The sequence below is a fragment of the Mesoplodon densirostris genome, chromosome 16 (genome assembly GCF_025265405.1).
Source record: "Mesoplodon densirostris isolate mMesDen1 chromosome 16, mMesDen1 primary haplotype, whole genome shotgun sequence".
Taxonomy (NCBI): Eukaryota; Metazoa; Chordata; class Mammalia; order Artiodactyla; family Ziphiidae; genus Mesoplodon; species Mesoplodon densirostris.
The window spans coordinates 28,574,542-28,591,339 of NC_082676.1; the positions used below are offsets into that span (position 1 = coordinate 28,574,542).

General features: G+C 53.6%; 1 protein-coding gene across 1 annotated transcript; it reads right to left on the reverse strand.

Annotated features, from left to right (window-relative positions):
* Nucleotides 1-4,240: 4,240 nt before the first annotated feature.
* On the reverse strand, nucleotides 4,241-13,844 carry SDCBP2 (syndecan binding protein 2). Its single transcript, XM_060079184.1, has 8 exons — nucleotides 13,776-13,844; nucleotides 13,042-13,108; nucleotides 12,311-12,411; nucleotides 7,733-7,891; nucleotides 6,901-7,076; nucleotides 6,650-6,821; nucleotides 4,553-4,644; nucleotides 4,241-4,295 (listed from the first exon to the last, which is right to left on the reverse strand). The coding sequence occupies exons 1-8, from the start codon at nucleotides 13,827-13,829 to the stop codon at nucleotides 4,241-4,243; spliced, it is 876 nt and encodes a 291-aa protein (XP_059935167.1). The 5' UTR covers nucleotides 13,830-13,844.
* Between the last annotated feature and the right edge of the window lie 2,954 nt (nucleotides 13,845-16,798).

Below are 16,798 nucleotides of genomic sequence, written 5' to 3' on the forward strand. Positions count from 1 at the left end.
GGAGGCCCCATCCCGGCCCGGGCTCCGGCGGCCTGACTACCGATTGTAGGGGTGCCGTCCTCCCTCTCGCACCTTCCCGTGGGGCATCATCTTATTTATTTGGTTTTGGGTTTGGAGGTGGTGTTTTCAGAATGGTAACAGTGTCAGGGGCTGGGAGTGGGGGTTGGGGGAAGGTGTCCCAAAACTTCAACAGGAGAGAAGGGAAGAGAGACCCAGGGCAGGGCGGCACAGGCATGGGACACACTGCAGAGAAAGAAGGTGGTGAGGCCCCCAACCTGGCCCCCACCCCGGCCCACCTGGCCTCTCACACAGGGCAGCCCCTGCTCAGGAAGTCTCTGGTGTGCTGATCTGGGGAGGCCGGGCTTGACTTGTCTGCCAAGCCTCCCCCGTCCCCCACCCCCATGTCCTGTCCCGTTCCCTGTTCACCCCAAGCCTTCTCTCCCCAGCCACCCCTTGCCCTCAGCCCAGGCTTCTGGGCCGGTATTACCTCCTCATGTGGAGGCAGCTGCGACCCAAAGTACCGGCAACTGACCGGGCCTCCGAGTGGGTCTGGAACCACTTGGCCTGGGCTGAGTTCCATCCCCTTCAGGCTGCTCCCCACTTTGGGATTCGGGAGCACAGTCAAGGCCATGGGCTGGAGGAAAGATGGTGATGGGCAGAGGGCAGTGTGGGTTCTGTGTCTGTCTGTTCATCCCAGAGCTTCCCCACATCTGTTTTCCTCCTGGCGCTTCTGAGTGTGTCAGATAATTTTGTGAGAGCCAGACAGGCGAGTGCCGGGGTGTGAACGCTGGCCTGAGCCCAGCTCCTGTCTGGAGACGCTGCCAGCAGGAAAGGAGGCGGCGGGGGCTGGCAGCTTAAGGGGGCACCTCCGGCCTTCTGAGACAGGGCCCTGCAGCCTGGGAGGCAGGGCTGGACTCAGCAACCGCCAGCGACCGCTCCAGGTTTGACTGCCCTGGAGCTTGCCCTCGTTTTCCCGGGGACCTTAGGACCAACTTCTGCTTTGCACTATGTTCACTTTGGGGCTTGCTTCTCACGCATCCCAGGGTCTCCTGTGAGGTGGCTGCTTGCTTTCTAGGATGAGGATTCCTAGACCTTACACCTTTCTGCCTCTGAGGGGAATTCCAGCAGGATGAATGGCAAGATGAGGTTTTGAAGCCATGATGTCCGTCCAGGCCTAAGCAGGGTGTCCTGGGATGTTTCCCAGGTAGGGGGTGGAGTGGGGCTCCCAGCCCAAGCCCAGTCAGCCTGGGAAGATTCACTGGCCCCCCTCCTTCCCCGGGACCACATCTAGGTCCCCCTGCAAAGCTGCTGACATTTTATTTGCATTATTATTTTACAGAGTAAACCCATTCCTCTTCCTCTGCAGGGCTTATACCTATCCCGTCATCCCACCCACTCTTCAGAGTTAGGCCCTACATTGCAGTGGGGGAGGGGGGTGTTGGTGGGACCCTGTGTCTCACTCACCCCTCGGGCCTAGGGGCCACTCTGGTTCTGGCAAGTTTGCTTGCCCACCCCCGCTGCTCCGACAGCTGTTGCCTGATGCTGTGCCCCCTGCTGGAGGGGGATGCCTGCATGCACTGGGGGTGGGCAGCCGGCCCAGCCGTCGTGGGGAGAGCCCCTCTGCCACGCGCTTTGTGCCTCCAAAGCTCCCCTTCCTCGCTCTGGGCCTCACACCTGCCATCCTTTGTGGAGCACCCCTCCACCCCAGTCGAACCAAACCCAAACTCTGGGGGCCGGGCTGGGCTGCCCCACAGGACCTGGGGGGTCCTGACGTGGAGGGGCAGTGGACAAACCCAATCCAAAGCCAAGCCAGGACTGGCTGCGGACCCCGCCTCCCGTGCCGCGTACTCACGGAGCTGCGTGGTGTCTCCTTAGAAATAGTCAAAAGCTTTGCTGAGAAAATAAATGACTATTATATTTGACAACATAAAATCTATATATTTTTCTCCACTGGAATCTAGTCGAGCTGCGTAGCCCCTGTGCTCCGGTCTGTGTCTTGCTGTCTGTGGCCTTCCTACTGTGTCTTGTGTTTTGATGGACGTGGTCAGGGCCGGGGCTGTGGTCTGTTCTGTCCCTGATGCTGCAGGAGCCACTCGTGAAGAGCGTGGACCGAGGACTGTGGACAAGCTGAGCGGAGCTGGCGCCGCCCTCTGCTCCTGCTGTGGCTCAAGACCTGCCTGTCTGGTCAGAGGGGCTCCAGCCCACAGTGTTGGGGGTGCCTCTCTTTTGGGGGGTCTTGTGGGACCTTGACGGGCTTTGCCTCTTGTCGGTGGAGGAGGCAGCTCTCTGGCCCAGGCCTGGGACAGACGCTGGGACCGTGTCGGCCAGGCCCCGGCTTGTGTGTGTGTGCGTGCGTGTGCTCGGTATCCTGCATCTATGCAAAAGGGGCAGCTCCCAGGGCGGAGGCGGAGGCGCGGCGGCCCACGGGCTCAGGCTCCAAGCCCTGACTGCAGGACACAGGATGTGGGACCATGAAGCAAGGCCAGGGCCCGGGGGCCTCCCGCTGAGTGCTCATCCTCCAAGGCTCCCCTTTTCCTTCCTGCTTAATACCACCTCCTGCTGGGCTGTGACCTTTCCCTCCTGCCCTCTGCTTCTGCAGCAGAAATCTTTGGGGTCTCCCCTCTCCCCAGCCTCTGGCCAGAGCTGATTAGATCCTAAGGGACCGTGTTCTCAGGAACCACCTTCTGGAACTGCTGGTCCCTTGGGGTCCCACCTCCAGAAGTGGCTTCTTCTAAGTTATAGGGTCCAGGCCAGAGCTGCTTTGCTTCTCCTCTTGTCCAGGCTCAAAGCAGAAATCAGTCTGGGGCCGGGACTCTGCTCAGAGAGCCGGCCTCAAATGGAGTTTATCCCCAATATCTCCCAAGGGGATAACTTAGCTTTTCACTGAATACCCTTCCCAGTCGCCACTAGCACAGGGGTATCTGGCAGCACCTTGGGGGGTGGGGTGGGGGCAGATGACAAGGTTCTGGGGTAAAGGCCTACAGAGGGGCCTCTGCCCAGGGAAATCATGACCCCCTCTGACCTAGGAATCAGTGCACACAAGTCACGGTGCACTGCCACATTCAGCCATGCCCTTGACAGAGAATTCAGGGGATACAGGAAGGGGGGAGGTGGGGAGGGGTCTTCACTTTTGTCTTCTTTGTCCTTTTGGTCAGACAGAGTTGTACCTACAGCAGACAGCTCTGAATTAAAGCATGAAAACACAAGATCCTTGGCCTGTTTTCTTTATACTGTGTCTTTTGGGGGTGGGGGCGAGGGGGATAAAGGGGGCTCACACCTGTCCCCACCTGCACGGGCATCATAATACGCATCCTGGGAAAAGCTGAGCAGACAGAGATCTTTCCTGAGGTTGAGGGAACCAGAGAGCTGCGTGCTGGCTCAGCTCTGCCGTGCTTCTGACTCCCCTCCAGGGGGTCACTTGGCGCACCCCACGCCCTCCCGTCAGACCCGCGGGGCCCTGTAAGTGCACGTGTTCCATCCTCTCCAGCACCCTTGAAGTGGTCCTCACGCCCGTTCTGCACATGCGGAAGCCAGCTGCAGTCGCTGAGCAGGGGGTGCGTGAAAGCGAGGGCCCCCTTCCAGGGCCCCACACCGTCCCCCTCTAGTCATCCATGTCCCAGACCGGCGGCATGTGACGGTGGCAAAGCACAGTCATTGCTCTCAGAGGCAATACATAGCAAAGGCCCTGGTCTCACCACTGCTTAAAAGAAAACCAGCTCTGGCATGTCATGAGACAGAAGATTCTGGAATTTCAGTTACTTTCGAGGAAGGGATTTTATGTAAAACCAAATCTTTATTCAAAAGACAGTGATGGGTTATAACTAAATACAGTTTGTGACAAAGAACAAGTAAAGGAAAAAGAAACAGTTCTCCCCAAAAAATGTATTTGTTCTCTCAAACCGTGGAAATGTTTTACTGGTAGAGGCAAAAGTTTGAAAGGGACCCAGCTGCAACTTTAGGAAGTGTTTAGTCGGCCTGCCTACGTGCCCAGCATTTAAATCGGCTCAGAGAATCACTGCCTGTGGGCCCTGCCCCTGCCTTAGCCCAGTTAAGAGGCTGAGGCTCCAAGGAGGCCAGTGTGTATAAATGACAGGCCCATGTGATCCAATGTTGCCCCACCCAGAACACGCCCACCTCGAGAGACAGCCCTGCCCCCAGGCAGAGGCCTCCACAGCCTGTCCCCTGAGGACTCTCCCTTTCCTGCTGAAGGATGAGAGGGCTGAGCTGCTCTCCCGTGGCTTCAGGTGTCAGGAATGGAGTGGTCCGTGGTGTGGTGGAGCAGGGCTGGGGACAACCTAGATACAGCAACAAGGACAGTCGTCAACACTGGCAGCACGTTCTCCCCCTCCCCGCAAAGCCTGTGCATGCCTTGTAGGCCCTCACTTCCGAGTCTAAGACTTTCAAATCACCAGAAGCCACTGGCTAGCGTGAAGGGAGGCAAGGGCAGGAGAGCAGAGGGCAGGCTGGTCTGGGCTCTGCAAGAGCCTTGAGGAAGCCGGGGTGGACGGGAGGTGGGGAGGTGAAGGGGGAGGCAGGAGGGGACCAGCCTTACTTTCTGACCATCTGCTCATAGATCACAGTGGGGATGATGGCCAGGTTGATGACGTTCCCGGCTGTGGCCAGAATCTCCGTGACTTCTTTGTCCTGGAGAAGGGGTGAGTGAGCGGTCAACCCGGGGGCCAGGGGCAACTCTGAAGGCATCTCTGTGGAGAGGTCAGCACGGCCCCCGCTGAAGGATGCCACTGACATTCTGACGTCAGGGACAGGGCTGCCCCTCAGGTGAGCAAGAACGTGGGCCTCCCACCTGAGGCCCTGTCAGTAAAATGAGCGTGCCCCTCCCACCCTCAGCTCGAGGGCCTGTCTGGGCTTGACACCTAACAGGGCCTCACAAACGTGACTTCCCCCAAAGAGCCCTGGGAATCTCACCAAGCACACATGTATGCCGTTTCCCAGGACCCCGTCACACTCGGGTTCTGGACCCAAAGCACAAAGAGAATAACCGTGCGGTGGGGGGACAGCAGGGGCTCCCCCCCACCCCCTTCACTGGGCGCCTGTCAGCCTGAGCCGAGCCCGTATGGTACTTCTTCCTCTTACATCTTGTCGACTAGTGAAAAGAGAGGCCCGCAGAAGCCATTCAGATCACGGGGAGAACAAGAAACAAAAGGCATCCACACAAAGTGCACCAAACAGTCCAAAGACAAACGCTATGGCCATTAGAAGAGCCTCTGGCCCTTACTCAGACACCATGACCTTTACTTTACACAGATGTCTAACCCAGGTATGTGTTTTCTTAGCTGTTCCAGGATAAATGGGAGAAGATGTGCGAGGTGGGAGTAGTGATGGCCACGGAGTAGAAATAGACAGACCTTTGAGAAGATAAACGAGCTCAAGAAGCATAGCTATCTGGGGCCATTCAGCAAAGGGACAGGCCCAGTCCCTAGAGCCTTATGCCATTGTTTGGTAGGATAACTGATAGGTTCATAGTGAAGCCCTGAGCCACCGGTGAGGACGAGAGAATCTGCAGCACAGTTTAGAATGACTGCTCTCCAGAACAGTTAAGATCAAGCAACGGTCATGCTTTGGAAGGAGTGAGTTCCCTGACACCCAGTAGAGCCAGCCACTCAGAACTGGTATTACTGTACTCAGCTTTTTAGCTACAATGGATTCCCTTTGGATTGTCATGCCTGATCCCCAAGGAAGGGGAGAGATGCAGCAGGAGGGACGTCAGACAGACATTAGGGAGAACTTGCTGATCACAGTGCTCATGAGGAAGCAGAATAAGCCTCCAGGGAAGGTGGGGAGACCGTGAGGCACAGAGAGGACGATGTGCGACAGGGATGGCGATGGTGGTGGCCCTTGTGAAGGGGAGGAGAACCGGCTTAAAAGACGGTGCCACCTGTGGAGTGAGATGCCACCGCCCAAGCCACCTCTACCCGGGGAGCCCTACCTGTGAGCCCCGAAGCCCTGGCTGCAGGAGGGCAGGGACCCTCACTCTAGATCACAGCTGGGATTGAGAAGCACTCTCGGTCCTCGTGGCATCAAGTCGGGATAAACCACTCTCGCTTATCCAGGGACCAGAAGCGGCGTGACTCATCCTCCTCCGGGGTCCATTCCCCAAAAGCACCCACCCCCGAGTCCAGGTCACAGCACTGGGCCTAGACCACTTGCTCCTTCTTGTATTTAAAGATAAAACTCGCCACGCAGACCCCCTTGGGAGGGCAAAAAAAATTGGTAAGAAATGGACTTCTGAAGAGCAATTTTCTAAAATATTCCTATTACTGAACAAGATCCGGGATACAAACAGAAGTGCCACACAGAGTAAGGAGGTGTCCATGCAGCCAGGAGCCACCTGGGCACCTACGTCCTTACACAGGTCATCAACCCCGCCCCCAACACACACACACCCCGGCTCCCTGTCACACCTCTGGCCTCCATGTGTAAGTAACAATAGCTTATGTTTACTGAGCACTTACTTTGTGCCTGCACTGCGCTCGAAGCTCTGTGTACCTTGTCACTTTGAATCCCTGTAGCAGCCTTAGGATGAGGAACTGAGGCTGGGGTGGGGGCAGCAGCCCACTCGCAGACACGAACCTGCCCACCACCTGGCGTGTCCCAGCCCCTGATGTCCCGGGACAGAGCCGCTGCTTACCTTCAGCCCAACGACGTTCTGCCCGTTCACCTCACACACGTAGTGGTTGATGAGGAGGCCGTTGCGGGCCGCAGAACTCCCTTTGACCAAAGAGATGATCTTCCCCTTCCTGATGACGAAGCCGACGTGGCCTGTGCTGTCCTTGTGCATGGTGACAGTCCGCTGGAATGGCCTGGCAGGGAGGGACAGTGAGCTGGGCCTGGGGCGTGGCTGGGGGTGGAGAGAGAGGCTCCTGGGACCCAGCTACTCACCTGTCCCGAATAACCATGACAATCTTCTCAGCTGACGCCTTCTTCACCACCTGGTGGGCTTTGTCTGTGCTCCACCCGACACAGTTGCGCCCGTCAATCTGCAGGATCTGGTCCCCAAAGCGCAGCCCCACCAGGGACGCGGGGGTGTTGGCCTGGACCAGCTGCACAAAGAGCCCCTGGGGGAGGCAGTCCCCACAGTCAGCTCTCCCCGCCCACCATGAGCCCAGGTCCCTCCTCCAAGCTGCTGTTTGCCTCCGGATCCTCCCGGAGCCTGCAGGGCACTGGGACTGCAGCTCTGTGCAGCATACACAGGCAATCCCATTTTCCTGGAGAGAAAACACCCCAGGCCACACAGCTAGGAAGCAACGGAGTCAGGAATTCAACCCCAGCTGGAGGCTGCACCCCCAACCACTGGACTACAAGGCCTCTCACACTGGCATCCAGGGCCCCCGGCTTCCACAGTCTGCAGACAGCTGCCCAGAAGCCAGATCCCTTTGACTGGGGGGCAAGGAGGCAAGGAGCCCACGGAGGGGCAGGTAGAGGATCCCTGGCGCAACCCAGAGCCAGCCCTAGGGCCTTGTAGGAGGGGATTGAGAAGAAGAGCCTGGCCTAGGGGTCAGGTGGGCCTCGGCTCCCAGCCCGCGCAGCCCCTTCCTTACTGTGGATGGGGCTCCCCGCGCTGCCTCCTCTCCCGCTGGTGGACGAGGCGGCCAGAACCCCAGAGGCGCGCGGAGGAGGGCGGACAGCTCGGGCTGCGGGCGGGCGCTGTCCAGCACGCGGGCTCGCCCTCCTCCGCGGGGCCCCTCCTCTCCCCCCCGACCCCCGGCCCCACCTTGTCGATGGCCCGCAGCCGCAGCCCCGTCTTGCCGCGCTCGTCCTTGCACAGGTGGATCTCGCGCACCCCGGGCTTCACCTCCCCAGGCAGCACGCCCAAGCTGTTCCCGGACACCAGCGCCACCACCTGGTCCGGTGAGGGGCCCGAGACCGCTGCCTGCGGACATCAGGAGAGCAGGCGGTCAGCCAGCGCCTGGGACCTCGTGCCACAAGAGTCCCCGGGGTGGGAGCAGGGAGGGGGTAAGGAGAATGGAGTGGACCCTGGGCCGCAGTCCACCCCAGCCCACACACTTTTCCGCATGCGGACGAGAGGGAACATGGCTCAATGATGCCACTAGGGGGCGTCAAAGTCCACACCCCTGAAAAACAGCCAGGAAAGTAGGGCGAGAAGAGAGGACAGGTAAATAGGAAAGGGGTGCTCGTTTCCCAAGGCAAACTGGTGTCAGGAGAAGAGCCCTTTCAAATCCACTTAAAAATAAAAGTTCCACAGAAAATAGTGAACGATGGGGGGGAAATGGGCTCAATTTGATCTCTGCCTTGAAAAAAAATAAGGTAAAAGTACCAAAATGAGCGAGTGCTTTCCCCGCTAAGATCTGGAACAAGGACAGGATGTCCACTCGTACCACTACTATTAAATACAGTAATGGAAGAACTAGCCAGAGCAATAAGGCAAGAAAAGGAAATAAAAGGCATATAGATTGGAAAAGAAGACATAAAATGGTCTCTATTTGCAGATGAGATGATACTTCACTAGAAAATTCCAAGGAATCTACAAGTAAACTCCTAGAACTCATAAGTGAGTTCAACAAGGTCACAGGATACAAGACCAACATATACAAAAAAATCAATTGTACTTTTTTTTTTTTTTTTTTGCAGTACGCGGGCCTCTCACTGTTTTGGCCTCTCCCGTTGTGGAGCACAGGCTCCGGACGTGCAGGCTCAGCAGCCATGGCTCACGGGCCTAGCCGCTCCACGGCATGTGGGATCTTCCCGGACCGGGGTACGAACCCGTGTCCCCTGCATTGGCAGGCAGACTCTCAACCACTGCGCCACCAGGGAAGCCCCAATTGTACTTCTAAGTACTAACAATGAACATGTGGAAGCTAAAATTAAAAATACAATACCACTTACAATCACTCAAAAAAAAAAAAAGAAATACTTAGGTGTAAATCTAATCAAACATATTCAGGAATTGTATGCTGGAAATGAAAAACCACTAATAAAAGATATCAAAGAAGATCTAAATAAATAGAGAGATATTCTGTATTCATGGATTGGGAAAACATAGTAAAGCTGTCAACTGTCCCCAGATTGATATACAGATTTAATACAATTCCTTTCACAATCTCTACAAGATGTTTTGTAGATACATGCAAGGTTAATCTAAACTTTATATGAAAAGACAAAGGAACTAGAATAGCTAAAACTATTCTGATAAAAAGAATAAAACAGGAGAAATAACTCTACCAAATTTCCAGATTTATTATATAGCTACAGTAATTAAGACAGTGTGGTATTGGGGAGCGACAGACACATGGATCATGGAGCAGAAGAGAGAATCCAGAAATAGCCTCACACAAGGAGGGGCAACTGCTTCTTAACAGAGGTGCAAGAGCAATTCATTGGAGAAAGAAGAGTTTTTTCAACAAATGGTGTGGGAGCAATTGAACATCCGTGGGCAAAGTATGAGCACTGACTTCACACCTTATACAAAAAATTAACTCAAATTCAATCATAAATTTAAACACAAAACTATAGCAGTTTTAGAAGAAAGTAAAAGGGAAAATCTTTAGGAACCAGGGCTCAGTGAAATTTCTTAGGACACCAAAGCATAATCCACAAAAGAAAAAAATCAATAAATTGGACCTCATCAAAATTAAAAACTTTTTGCTCTGCAAGAAACCCTTTTAATATGATGAAAGGAGAAGCTACACGGTGGGAGAAAATATTTACAAACCAAATACCTGACAAAGGACTCTAGAATAAAGTCTCAAAAGTTGACTTAAAAAAACAATCCATTTAGAAAATGAGCAAAAGATATGAAGGAACATTTTACCAAAAAGAATATACAGCTGGTAAATGAGCACATGAAAAGATGTTCAGCATCACTAGCATTAGGGAAATGCAAATTAAGACAATGATAAAGCATTGCTACACACCTACCATAATGATTAAAATTTAAAATAGTGATAATACCAAATGCTGGCAAGGATGTGAAGAAACTGAAAACACTCATGCATTGCTGGCAGGAAAATAAAATAGTACAGCCATTCTGGAAATAGTTTGGCAGTTTCTTTTTTAAAAAATTAACCATACATGCGGCTTCCCTGGTGGGGCAGTGGTTGAGAGTCCCCCTGCCGATGCAGGGGACACGGGTTTGTGCCCCGGTCCGGGAAGATCCCACATGCTGCGGAGCGGCTGGGCCCGTGAGCCATGGCCGCTGAGCCTGTGCGTCCAGAGCCCGTGCTCCGCAACGGGAGAGGCCACAACAGTGAGAGGCCCGCGTACCGCCAAAAAAAAAAAAAAATTAACCATACATTTATAACACTACCTAGGAATTGCACTCCTGGGCGTTTATCCCAGAGAAACAAAAACTTATATCCGTACAAAAATCTGTACACAAACATCCATAATAGCTTAGTTTATAATAGACAAAAACTGGAAACAACTAAAATGTCCTTCAAGAGGTTAAACAAACTGGGGGTACAGACACACCATGGAACACAACCCAGCGATAAAAAGGAATGAACTGTTGATACAGGCAACAGCCTCGAAGGATCTCCAGGGCATGATGCTGAGTGTAAAGAGTCCACCTGAAAAAGTCACACACCGTGTGATTCCACTTACATAACCTTCTGAAATGGCAAAATTATAGGGACAAAAACACGCTAGTGGTTGCCAAGGGGCTGCGGATGGTGAGGGGGAGGCTGGGAACGATTATGAAGGAGCAACACTAGAGATACCTTTGTGGTGATGACATAGTTCTCTATCTTGATTGCGCTGGTGGTTGCAGGTGATAAAATGACATTGAACCACAGACACACATTGTACCAATGTAAAATGCCTGGTTTTGACGTTATAGTGTAGTTACATAAAATGGAACCACTGGGAAAACTGAGTGAAGAGTACAAAGGACTTCTCTATCTTCACAACTTCCTATGAATTTATGATTACTTAAAAATAAAAAGTTTAAATGAAAGAAAAATAATTTAAAACTTTTCATTATAAAAATGCATTGGGCCTCCCTGGTGGCGCAAGTGGTTGAGAGTCCGCCTGCCGATGCAGGGGATACGGGTTCGTGCCCCGGTCTGGGAGGATCCCATATGCCGCGGAGCGGCTGGGCCCGTGAGCCATGGCCGCTGAGCCTGCGCGTCCGGAGCCTGCGCGTCCGGAGCCTGTGCTCCGCAACGGGGGAGGCCACAACAGTGAGAGGCCCGCATACCGCAAAAAAAAAAAAAAAAAAAAAATGCATTATCTGTCATTTTTTATCAAAATTTAGGTTGTCCTAATTATTGGACCAAAGAGGGATTAAGTCGATAGATTAAAATTGGACTATCTACAACATGACCTACTTTGCTTCATGTGTGTACTTCCCTACATGACTGTCAAGAGGGTCATTTTGGAGAAACACCCCAGGGTGTCCCCAGTTTTTCTCAGGGTCCCACATGTCCTCATCCTTTCTGATTTTTCCTATGAAATCCTCATTTGTCAGTGTGGCAGTTCTCACCCTCATTTCCATCAATTTCATGAAATCCTGCAGCCTTAGTAAGATTTGCATTTGCACTCTGCAATCGATTTGCACTGGACCAGGGAGGGGCTGGCAGACAAGGACAACTGACAGATGGCCCGCGGGGAGGCTGGAGCTGATTGGGAGAGGGTTTGGGACTGATTCTATAGGTGAATACATTTTCAGGAGTGAATATTTCTCTGTTATGATTTCCTTTGCTCTCTGAAGCCATGGGGAGCAGCAGGGAGCAGGAATCAAGCATTACTGTTTAATTTGGGGAGTGGGGCTGGATGACAAGCTCCTCCCCACTGAGCTCTGCCTAACCATGCAGCTGCTGTCAAGTCACAGGCAGCCCTTCATTAGAAGCGCCCAGGCTCAGGCCGGGTTTAATGTCCTTCATTCTCATCCAGCAGGCTCAGGCCAGCAGGTCAGAGGTCAGAGGGCAGGCAGTGGCCCTTCAGCCCCAAGGCCCGCGGGAAACCACGAAACCCCACAGCATTTTTTTTTTTTGCGATACGCGGGCCTCTCACTGCTGTGGCCTCTCCCGTTGCGGAGCACAGGCTCTGGACGCGCAGGCTCAGCAGCCATGGCTCATGGGCCCAGCCGCTCTGCGGCATGTGGGATCTTCCCGGACCGGGGCATGAACCCGAGTCCCCTGCATCGGCAGGCGGACTCTCAACCACTGCGCCACCAGGGAAGCCCCTCACAGCACTTTTAATGAAGGCTGAAAATACAAAGTGCCATCAAAAAACAGAGGCGCAGCAACGCTGGGGAAAGAGGAGATTCAAGTCTGTTTAAATGGTAAGACCAAGAAGGAGGGCCCACATCAGGCAAGAGACAAATACCTACACTGGCACCTTCTGGAATCTGAGGCAGGTTCTGCTGGACTTCGTGGCTGGAGAACGAAAGACCCATATAACCTTCCAATTCCGCCAGGTTTGGGTACAAAACTGATGGGAAGGGAAGGAAGGAAGAAGAAAGGTGTTACTCCGGGCCTGAGATTAGCCACACCTGCCTGGCTCCCAGGTGGTCACTCATTTTTATTAAGAAACAGGGCCTGGGGATGCTGTTTACTCCCGAGAATGTAGTATACCCCTGAGATGGCTCTGCACTCCCAGGAAAGCTCGCTGGCACTGTGGGTCCTCCCCTCAGACGGTCTGCTTTCTCCAGGAGCAGCCTGGGACACCGAGTACCTCGTGTATCACTTTGGTGTTCAATTTAACTGACTTTATTTGGCATCGGCCAGACCCGAGGGCAGCTCTGGGGAACTGCACGGTGAGGAGAAGAGCTGGGCCTGAGTTCAAGTTTGCTACCACAGGGCCTGAATCAAGAGGGCCACGAGCAGCTCCAGGGCCACCACACACATCCTGGTCTCCACATGCAGCCTTCCTTGGTGGCCCCAAGTCAGGGCAGTCAGTGCCCTCACAAAGCTGCAGCTTTCTCAGTGTCCCCCCTCAAAGAGTTCTAGGGAGGGTCAGCCTGCATAGTGCCCCCAGCTCAGAGGCAGGAAGGAGGCAGGCTCTTGGAAATGTCCAGCAGAGGTCACTCTTAGCCAGGAGAACCGCAGTCCATTCACTCACCTGAAGGCTGGGAGTCTGTTCCCTGTCCCGGCAGGGCGGGCTTCCTGGGTACGGCTCTGGCCTCGGCCTGGGGATGGATGGGGAGTGCCGGTCAGCTGTGGCCATGAGCCCCAGAGCCCTTGAGGCCTGGGGCTCCCTGAGGCTGGGGCTCAGGGCATTAGGTATGCTGGCGGCCTGAGGGGGGGTGTTCATGACCCTTGGAGTAAATGTGGCCTCTGCAGATGTCCACGCTTCTGGAGGGAGGTTCTCCCAGGGGCCAGCGACCCACCAAATGTCACAACTCGTTTACTACCTGAGGCAGCTAAGGCAAATTTTCAGTCAAAATGCCCCCAATTCTCCAAACCCACTAGGACCTCATGCGGGATGGACGGAGAAAAGGGCTTCTGGGGGCTGAGTAGGCCAAACGCCATGGCCATGGGGTTTACTCTGGAAGCTTGTCCTAGAGCATGGGTTCTACATGAACCCGGATGGAGGAAGCACTGGGATAGAGCAGGCACCAGACGGGCCGGTCTGCAGCTGCTTGGTTTTCTCCACCTGCTGTAATTCCATTGCCTTGGCCTCTGGACACCTGCTCTGTCCAGCAGGCCCTGCAGTGGGGACCTGCATGCCCTGGGGCCAGTCAGGAACTCCTAGGGGTCCCCAACACTTGACCCAAAACAAGCCTCCTTTAGCTACCCTGGCGTAATCCAGAAGGCCCCGTCAGGGGACCCCAGGCTGACAGCCTGGCAGTTTACCTGCATGGCTTGGTCCACCTTCAGGTCCTCCAGAGATGGGTACAGGGTGGACATGGCTGCTCTTTGGAACACCCTGCAGGGCACAGAGGGTGAGGAGGGCTGAGGGCTGAGAGGAGGCATGGACGTGTGCCACTCAGCACTCTCAGGACGAGAAAGATGTCACAAAGGTATTATTATCCCCATTTTAGAGATGGGGGAGCTGGGATTTGACCCAAAGTCTGTTTGGTTCCCAAGCCCATGCTCTGAACCCCGCAAAAATCCCATCCCACCATGTTCAGCTGGCTCTGGGCTTTAGAACCTGAGACCCGGGGTCACCTAGCACATGCTGACCAGGCAAAGCAGGATTGGGGGCCACATCCTTCCCTGTCCTGTTTCAAAGGTCAGACAGGCTTATGAGGTCTGATCACTCAAGACCTAAATCCAGTCCAGCTGGTGGGTAGTGAGCACCTGCTGTATACCCGGCCACCGTGAGGGGTTTGCACAGCATCATCCCACAACTACGCAGGATTCAGCCCACTGTCAAGTGGGCGGGGACTTAATATTACAACAGAAAGGCAGCAGGCACTTTAGAAGTCCTCTCCAGCCCCCCACACACCTCTCCATCTCTGGGCATTTGAGCTCCTACTGCATACCAGCCATTTCCAGTCTTGCTGGTGACTCTTGATCTTGACCACAGTGAGGTAAGACCAAAGGAAACTCTTAAAAACATGCACACAAACTAGCAGAATTTATACACTCAGCAGAGTATTGCTGCAGAGGGAGAAGGAAATGGGGGGAAGCACAATAAACATTTACTGAATGCCTTCTACCTGTCCAGAGGAGAACCAGTAGGACCTCGGAGCAAGGTACCAAAAGAAATTCAAAGAAATTACCTCACAGAAATGCTTTATTTCCTACCTAGTTGAAATGTGAGGAAGGAACAGTTTGTCTTTCTGGATTCTTTTCCGTTTACACACTAACACATTGTCTCTGTCACATCTCTGGGCCTTCGTTGGGCCAGTCGTCACTAGCTGGATGTCTCTGCCCTGCCCTCCCACCCTGGCTCCTCAGACAATAAGGTCACTGCTGCTCCCAAGGGCCCTGCCCTCAGAAGAGACTCTGGGCCGGCCTCCGGCCCTGGACTCTTCAGTCGTCCTCAGTCTGTCTTCCCACCTGAACTGCAGTTCCTTGGGGTCAAGGAGTGTCCTATTCACCCCACTGGGCCCACATTCTCTGGACCAGGTCCAGATCCTCTGGGCATCTCCCCTGAGTGACCCACAGGGGCTGAGGTCATCTTCATCCATCACTGTTTCTCGTCCTTCCTCTGTACCTGCTGCCTTGACCCTTGTATCAACCTTAACACTCCCCAACGACCTCCCCCATCCCTCCTAATCTGCCGTCAAATCCCATCTCTCCCACACCCCATCCCTAATCCCCATGCTGTCTGCAGACCTCCACCATCTCCCCGCCCTTCTGCAGGTACCACAACATCTCCAGTGAGTCCTAGCTTCTCTATTGTTGTTCTCCAGCCAACAGGCCCTTTCTGCATCAGTCTGGAATGTCACGCCCTGCTGAAAGCCCCCAGTGGCTCCACGCTCTCAGAATCGAGCCCACGTTCCCTTCACGATTCCTCCAAAGACTGGAACTGGTGGCTCAAAGGCCAGATGCAAACATTGTAAAGCAGTTATACCCCAATAAAGATGTTAAAAAAAAATCTGTTGCCAAGTGCTTTATACATTCAAAGTAGCCCCCAAATGCAGAACTCAAGACGCTTTTTTAAAATTAATTAATTAATTAATTAATTTTATTTTTGGCTGTGTTGGGTCTTCATTGCTAAACGCGGGCTTTCTCTAGTTGAGGCGAGTGGGGGCTACTTTTCATCGTGGTGCGCAGGCTTCTCATTGCGGTGGCTTCTCTTGTTGCAGAGCACGGGCTCTAGGCACGCGGGCTCTGTAGTTGTGGCTCAGGGGCTCTAGAGCGCAGGCTCAGTAGTTGTGGCGCACGGGCTTAGTTGCTCCGAGGCCTGTGGGATCTTCCTGGACCAGGGCTCGAACCCATGTCCCCTGAATTGGCAGGCAGATTCCCAACCACTGCTCCACCAGGGAAGTCCAAGATGCTGCTTTTAATAACCTAACTTCACATTGCTCCTGAAAAACAGGACACTCTGGCAACCCTGGACCGCTGCTGAGTGGCTACAGCTGAGTCGCAGCTGACTCCCGGGCGCCCCAGACCCCACCAGCCTCTGCTGTCTCTTACATCAAGAGCGCTTTACTCGCTGGCTCTGAGACCCTACAGACATTTGCTTGCACCCCCCTGCCTAATTCTCCTGCTTTCTTTCTTTCCACACGTCCTTTTCCCAACCCCCACCCTCAGCTTCAGCCATAATGAGCTGCTTTCAGATCCTTGAATTAATCGAATTTTCTCATGTCCCCAGGCCTTTGCACGTATTATTATTCCCTCTATTTGGAATACCTTTCTACCCCCTCCACTCCCTACCTAGCTAACTCCCAATTATTTTCAAGTCCCAGACCAGAGGGCTCTTCTTTTAGGAAGCTTGCCTTGATTTGTGCTCCCCCCGCCCCCAAACCCCCCTCCTCACCCAACTCATGTCCTTACTCTGTTGATCATTCACTACTCCTGTAGTTGCCTCTTTGTCTACCTATTGGGAGTTCCAGAAGGGCAGGAACTGGACCTTCTAATTTGCTATGGAACTCCTAGCCCCTAGCATGGACACCAACGCAATAATATTTCCAGAAGCAATGCATTCTGCCCGGGCTCCCACTTTTCTCCTTGTAAAGTAAAGCTCTGACGTCCTATGGACATGCACCTTCCTAGGATGGAAACAGGGATGAGAGGTCCCAAACAGGTTTTGTTCGCCTCTCACAGGCTTGTTTTTTGTTTTCATTTGAATTAGTGCCAACATTTTAAAATCTGGAAATATAAAATTCTTCACTTCTAACTTGTACAGAAAAGAAAAATCACACTATTCGGCAATGCAAGAGCAGGAATCATACACGGCAACAGTCAGCCAGGCCCAAGTCGCA